This window comes from Humulus lupulus, chromosome 2 (genome assembly GCF_963169125.1).
Source record: "Humulus lupulus chromosome 2, drHumLupu1.1, whole genome shotgun sequence".
Taxonomy (NCBI): Eukaryota; Viridiplantae; Streptophyta; class Magnoliopsida; order Rosales; family Cannabaceae; genus Humulus; species Humulus lupulus.
The window spans coordinates 252528965-252536882 of record NC_084794.1 but is presented as its reverse complement, the minus strand read 5'-3'; the positions used below and the strand labels follow the sequence as shown (position 1 = coordinate 252536882).

Here is a 7918-nt window from a genome sequence, read left to right as displayed (position 1 = left end):
TAGTAAAGAAAGATTCCATTATACGACTCTTAAATATCTTATTAAACATGATCGTTGGTCATTGAAAACATAAAACAGCTACCAATGTTTGAACTTTGAGCAGTACTAATGTTCAAACGCAGGAAACTACTTTATTGATTTGTTATCTTTTGATATTTGGATAATTTATAGTAATGTCTTATATATATATATATTCCATATATGTCATAAATTTGAGTAGTTTGGTTTGTTTCAAAGTCAGCATTGCTATGTCCAGTATTCTGAGCAACTTCTCTCTTTTCTTTCTCTGTTTAATTTGAAGGACATTATATTTTTCCCCCCAGTTTTTTTGTGGCAAAAATTTTTCTGAAGCATTACGATGCATTCCAATAATTATTTTTCGAGAGTTTGTAGAAAATATATGCATAATTAATGTTCTAATGATAAATTCTAAGAATATATATTTGTATTTTTAGAGTTAATATTAGTATATTAGCAACAATAAACTTAATTTGTTAACTTTAGTTAGTTAAATAAACTCTTGTACTGAAACTATATGCATGTGGCCTATGATTACATTAGCAAACCGTTCAAAAAATGAATGAAATACAACAAAATGATTAATTTTCAATTATTTCTACAAATCGGAGAGATTTTTATCACGCAAATTTTTTTGAGGAAAAGAATGTTATTTATCCTAATTTTAATTAATATATTTTATAAAATTTCTCTTGTATGAATATTTTTTTTACCATTCAACAACTCCCAATTGCGTAAAATATTGGTTTGAAATACATAGGTTTTATATTGATGTATGTAATATAATTTTTATATTACGTAATTTTTAAGATAGGAACATCACACATTGACAAAGGTCCATGCACAACCATTAATTTATTTTCATAACTTTGAACTTATAATTAAATACACATGTTTTATGTTGATGTATATAATATATTTCTTATATTAAGTAATTTTAAGATAGGAACTTATCACACACTGACAAAGGTCCTTGCACAACCATTTTCTTTTCATAACTTTGAAGTTATAACTACACAAACAAAAGAAGAAAGAAAATAAAAAAAGGAAATACATATAGAAACTAGAAGGAAATAGACAAGCTTTTGTCTCACCAGTCACCACAATACTTAGTACTCTTTGTTTTTTTCTCTATGCCTTTTGTTTTTTTTTTTTGGATTTTTGAGAAGGAAAGTCTCTACACTTCTCTATTTTCCAGCACTTCCATAGCCATATATGAACTTAGCTGATCCTTCAGTGTAAATATGAGTCTCGTTGAAAAGCCTGCAAAAATTCTCATTTCTCATTTTAGTACTTCTTCATATATAGCCATAAAATTTAGAATCATAAATTGAATTTTTTTTATATATTTATGTCACTTACGATTTTCGAACAGCTTTGCTTAAAGTAGATGCAGAAGAAAATGTTTTTCCATCAAAATATCTATTCTCTCCTTTGATCCTCTGCTTGATTCTTATGTCCAAATCATCAGCACTAAGCACAAAAGGCTTATCCGAAGCCTGTTCATTTCACAAAATTAATGTAGTGCATTAGTCAAAGGTAATTAATTAACTAATGTAAACAAATTTAAACTATTATTATTTATCATACCATGACCCAACCCCAAGTATCAGCATAGGAAGGAATATGAGCTGAGTAGGGCACAACATCTGCATCCATTAGAAAAACACAAGTATATCAACATATGAAACAAAGCCTTCATATACTTAATATTTTAAGATAGATTAAGCTTGCTCTTACATTTGAAAACTTGTCTTAAAGTATTGTAGATGCAAGAGAACACTTCTGTATGGCTAAAAATCCCAGCTGGACCAGCCTGCAAAAGTCATTAGTATTATAAGTTTTGTTAATTCTAACTTCATTCTTAGTAAAAAGGACTATCCACTAATTATTAGTGAGTGATGATTATGCTTGTGGTACATACTTGTGTGACAAAAATACCATCTGGGGTGAGTCTAGGCTTGACAATTAACTCATAAAAAGATTTGGTATAGAGTTTATAACAAGGGCCTCCTTCTATTGGGTCTGCCAGGTCACCTACAATCACATCATACTGCTTTTCTCTGTGTTCTAGCTCAGCCCTTTAGTACCACCACAGCAAGAGAAATTAACATTAATGTTGGTTATTAACGAGTTATTATTCTAGTATTTATTAACAAGAAAATTAGTGAAGGTTAAGATTGGAAACCTTGCATCATTGATGACCAGCTCAAGTCTTGGATCACAGAATGCTTCTCTATTGACTACCAAGTATGATTTACAGAACTGCACCACTTCCTGCTCCACGTGACATTATTTAAGATTTTAAAACATACAAATTCCAGGTTCATACATTTTTATAGTTTTCTTTTGTTTTTACACTATGAAAGTAAGACAAAAGAACCTTTACCAAAAGTAACTGTTGACTAAAACATTGAATATATAAGAAACAAGTTTAAGATTACAGTGTCAACAGAAAAGACTCTCTCTCTCTCTCTCTCTTATAGAAAGTTAAGTTTAAAATTAGAATCTTGATTTATTATAATAATATAAAATAAAGAAAACTAATGTACCTCATCAATGTCACACATGATAACCTTCTCCACAGCCTTGTGCCTTAGAAGTTCCCTAGCAGTGGACCCTTCACCCCCTCCCATGATAAAGATAGTCTTTGGACTAGAAAATATATTAATACAATAATGGTTAGAACCAATCTCAATATTTTTCCACATTAAAAAAAATATGTAAATATATATTTACTTGGGATGATGAAGAAGAGCAGGATGAACAAGACACTCATGGTAGATGAACTCATCAGTCTCTGCACTTTGCAGCTTTCCATCAATGACCAGAGCCTATATTAAAGAATGGAATGTTTATCATCATGCTGAGAAATCAAGAGGAAAAATGGTGCATAATATATATATTTTTATAAGTAATATACATTTCTAATACCATTTTTTTAATTTACAAACCTTGCCAAAGGGTTTTGTGTCCAACAATGCAATATCTTGAAACTGTGAATGTCCAGTATGTAAAATGCTGCATACCAAAAGAGAAAAAAGAGTATTAAATTGAAATATTAATAACACTCAACTATATATTTTTGCATTGATGATTGTATTCGAGTAATTGTCTATACTAACTTTAACTTGTCTATGAGTTTGTCCAACTTTTTCGAGACCATCATGATTGTAATGGTGGGTGAAAAGAGTTTGTTTACTTTTAATTGATACTGGGATTATAACTCAAGGCTTCCCTTCCCTTCCCTTCTATAAAGTACATGTTTATATATATTAAAAAATATATATTTATACTATGGCAGACAGCTAGGCCACACTTCACTAATTTTTGTTTCACCCAAAAATGAAAAGGAATGTATATATGGAAATGGAACATTCACCAAACTCACTGGTTACCCAGACAAAAGAACACCTAAAATAAAAGTACCCCATATGTGAAGTGGAACAAGAGGTAAAGAGGGCATAAATATATATATATACATAATATCTTTTTAAGAAAAATTGTAAAAGACAGAGTACAGAGAGATAAAGAAAGGAAAAAAAAATGCCCATAACCTAGCTTTATTATAATTTGGATTAATTAAATTTCATACCTGAACATGAAACAGTAAGAATATATGTAATTATATGACAGAATAATAATGTATATACCTATTGAGAGCAAAGCACCATCTCAAATCTTCTTCAATTTCTTCTTCATACCAACAACTCTTCCTGTAACCATTAAGTGCATAGCTTTTTACATCCACTCCATTCCCATTGTTGGTTCCATTCGAGCAAGAAATAGTTTTGGTATCCATTTTCCTCGACTCCAAACACGTCACAAAGAGAACAAATTAAGAGAGGAATAGAAAACTGCAATGAGAGAAAGCGAGAAAGAGAGAGAGATTGAGATGAATGATGTGTGTAAAACTGAAGGCAGAGCCGTATATAAGGAGAGATTTGGCAGAGAAATCGAAGAATAAAAAATTAAAAGAAAAGAAATATAATAATTTGGATATAACAATAAATATGGAGGTTTGAGCTAAAGAAAAGAGTAGTGAAAAGTTGTTTCACAGAATATCCTTATTGGAAATTGGAAGTTAGAAAAGATGCGTGGTTTCTTAGCGTATAGCTAGCTGTACTCACAACCTGTCTCGTTTTACTTGTTTGTAATGATAGAATGCATTATCATTTTCTGATATGCATGCAACTCTTGGTAGGGCTATAATAAGCATTCCAAATTAATTACTATGAAATAACCTTTTCTTTTTCTTTTGCATTTTAAGAAAAATATGTTAATGCTAAGCTAAATTATAACTGAAATTTAGGCAAGAATATTTATTGCCAATATTAATGTAAAGCCACTCATTGTTTGGTAACATTGGTATATCTATAGAGTAGTTGCGTTCTTAATAATAATAAGTTTAATTAGTTTGCATATATATGAAGGGTTTCAAATTACCAGCTAGACAGGTAAATATATAATATAATTAACTGCATGTGTGATGTGACACAGGTGATAAGCATATATTCATATTAATCAATAATATTATATAATAAAGTATATATGTATAAAGATATTTTGTATGTGAAAATGTATAGTTTAATAATAAGGCTAAGGGGGAAACGATAAAAGATAATGATTGAAAAGGAGGTTGACAAAATAGCGAAAATCCTGGTAATATTATTATTCTTTCCTTGAACAAGGGTTATATATAAACTTAGGTTTTGGTAAGAGAGAGAGGGCAATATCTATCGAGCGTGCACTGGGGATCATCATAACATTGGTTATATAGGCTGCTCTCTCTATCTTTGCTAATTCAAAAGAGATTTTTGAAAATGGTGGCGTGCTGTGCCAGGCACACTCATCATCACCATCACCATCACCATCACTATCAACCGCATGATCAATATTCTCCTCTCCTTCTTCTCCATCTCATTCATTCATCCCATTTTCCTATATATATCTTCCACAAAACACCAAACAAAAGATCCAAACCCTAATTATCAAAAACTAAAATAAAATAAAATTAGCTAGCCCATTATATGTAGAACTATATATATATATGTATGGATTTGGATTCCAAACCAAAATGTACTATGGTGGAATGAGTAACCCTTGTTTATAAAAATGATGAGGCCTGACTTGGTTGTACAATAATGTAGTGTACTTGTCCAAAAAAGTGTGTAGGGTAAGAAATATAGGAATCAATAGTTATTGCTACCGGATTGTATGTAGAGTAAGAAATTTATAGCTACATGAGGGTATTTATGTAAATGTGGGTAGTAGTTTAATTTTTATTATATACTTTATGGCCAATTCAATAATTTACCTAAACTTGGTGTAATGTTTTTTAATCCAAGTCGAGCAATGTGAAAGAACAATGCACACTAAAGACATTATGAAGCACAAGTTTCTTGATTATTTTACACAGTTAATCCACTATAATTCAAAGTATGTTTTTTAACCAGATTATGTTTCTTGGGGTTCTGTTCTGAATTTTTTGAGTTTGAATTGAATTCCATTTATGTATTACACTAAAAGAAAGATGAAGATTTTTCATTAATAAATTAAATTTGTTCATCGAATAAAGATAAGAGTATGTTAAGAATAATTAAGTTTTCATATAGTCAATATGTCAAGTTTGATTAACCCCACGACTTTGTCTTGTTCAAGAAACAAAGAGGAATTGTTTAGTAATTAAAGAATAATAATAATGAAGTGGTAGTTTTTAACCTAGGGATCCTTGGAGTTGAAAATTTTGTTGTAGATCTCAATTGACATATTGAGTAAAGTTATGCGTGGTGCCAGAATGGTTGCCCACTACTACAAAATAGGGATTTATTCACAGTATATTCGATCACAAAGAAAAGTTCACGAAAAAACCCGCAGAGCAAGGTTTTATTTTAATATATAATTATTTTTGTTTTCTTTCCATATATAATTTGATTTCAGGTTAATTTTTTTAATACCAATAAAATTATATTAATAATACTATATTCAATACCAAATTATATTTAATTTTTTTAATATAAAATACCATATTTTATATAATAATATAACATATAACATATTCTTATATACCTAATTTTAATTATTAAAATTAAGAAAAACATTCACATATCATTACTTATTAAAAGATGTCATTTATATATATATATACATAAGTAGTTCAATATACATACATAATTAAGAAAAATTAATAAGAATATACGAATAAGTTAGTAAGTTACACATAAGAAAAACTAGACTTCATAAATAAATGACATCAATCTTGCTAGCCAGTCAATTTGTAGTGGGAGTCATCGTCCTTAATACTGAATACGTTTTTGTCAAACCACTATAAAATTGACAAGTAAATATAAATTAGATGATTAAGTAACAAAAAGATTATAAAATATAACATACTTTCTTCTTGATAACTTATGTCGGATTTGATGCATTTACAAGAACATAAAATGTATCTCAATATATAAAAACAACATTCATGACTTTTTTTTTTTCTTATAACAATGATCTAGGGGCAAGTATCGTCTATGACCTATACAACACATTTTGTGTCCATTCGGCAGACAACGAGTCCATGTGTTAGTGCAACATAGACATCCCTGGTAACCTTTTGTGGTTAACCCTGATAGATTACCATATGCTAGGAAATCATTAACTGTCCACAACAACACATTTTTTTAATTTAAAGACTTATTTATTAAAACTGTCATGCATAATTTCAATCAATATATTAATCTTTAAAAAATTGGGCAGAGTTTCCTCTGTTTCTATAACATATCCCAAATTATTACTACCTATAAATTCAATTCAAACAAACACAACAATCAACATGCATAATTTCGTCCATAAACTACCGCAGCACACAAAATTCACAGAACCTACTTCACTAAGACACTCATGTTCTCAACCTTCTGTTATCTCCGTAGCACACAATTTTATCTCAGAACCTACTTCACTACTGATAGGATAGATTTTTAATACTTTTTTAGTCTTAGTTTTTTTTAGTTTTATTATTATTATTTTATTTTTAGTAATTTTTATGTGTAGTTGTTGTATTTTTCAGGTTGTCATTTGTTAAATGGATATTTGATAAATATTTCAAAATTTATTTAAAATATTATCTTCAATCAAGAGAAAAACAATAAAAAAAATATATTGATTTGAATTGATTGGAGAAGATAAAAGATAATTCAAACTTAAATTGTTGGAAAATTTTGAGATATTTTGAATCTGAGATAGTTTTGGTATTTCGATCATATCTCCCGACTCACTTATCCGATTTACATGTTCTTGGTGGTGTTGAAAATTGATTGGAGAAGATAAAAGATAATTCAAACTTAAATTGTTGGAAAATTTTGAGATATTTTGAATCTGAGATAGTTTTGGTATTTCGATCATATCTCCTGACTCACTTATCCGATTTACATGTTCTTGGTGGTGTTGAAAATCTTATTCAAAGACCTACGAAAGCTTGTTTCACAAGAAAAGTCAACTTCGGACGTTTACGTGGTGATATTCGACCTACAAGATTATGCAAGCTAGAGTTACGAGCTTTAAAATTCAAATAAAGATATTTTGAAGCATTATCAAGTAACAAATGGAAACATAAATTATTTTAACAACCTTATCACTATAAAAAGAATGTTTTAGACTATTTTAGCTCTTTTTTTTTTTCTTGACCTCTCTCTATTTCCTCTCTTTCTTCTCTTACTTCTTTTTCTATTCTTTTTCATGAACTAATTTTCTAATCTAAGGTTTAATGTAGTCACTTTGATCTCTATTTAATATTATTATGATGTTCTATTGATTCTTCTTCTTTATTCTAATCTTTGCTTAATACTAGTAAATACTTGATCAATATTTGCCTGATTTATGATTTTGATTCAAAATTCGAAAGATGAGAATT

General features: G+C 29.0%; 1 protein-coding gene across 1 annotated transcript; it reads right to left on the bottom strand.

The window, feature by feature from the left end:
* Nucleotides 1-991: 991 nt before the first annotated feature.
* LOC133819200 (thermospermine synthase ACAULIS5-like) lies at nt 992-4127 on the bottom strand. The gene is made up of 10 exons (XM_062252384.1): nt 3672-4127; nt 2973-3039; nt 2758-2852; nt 2571-2673; nt 2207-2295; nt 1943-2099; nt 1759-1834; nt 1609-1667; nt 1381-1517; nt 992-1281 (listed from the first exon to the last, which is right to left on the bottom strand). The coding sequence occupies exons 1-10, from the start codon at nt 3818-3820 to the stop codon at nt 1206-1208; spliced, it is 1008 nt and encodes a 335-aa protein (XP_062108368.1). The 5' UTR covers nt 3821-4127; the 3' UTR covers nt 992-1205.
* Between the last annotated feature and the right edge of the window lie 3791 nt (nt 4128-7918).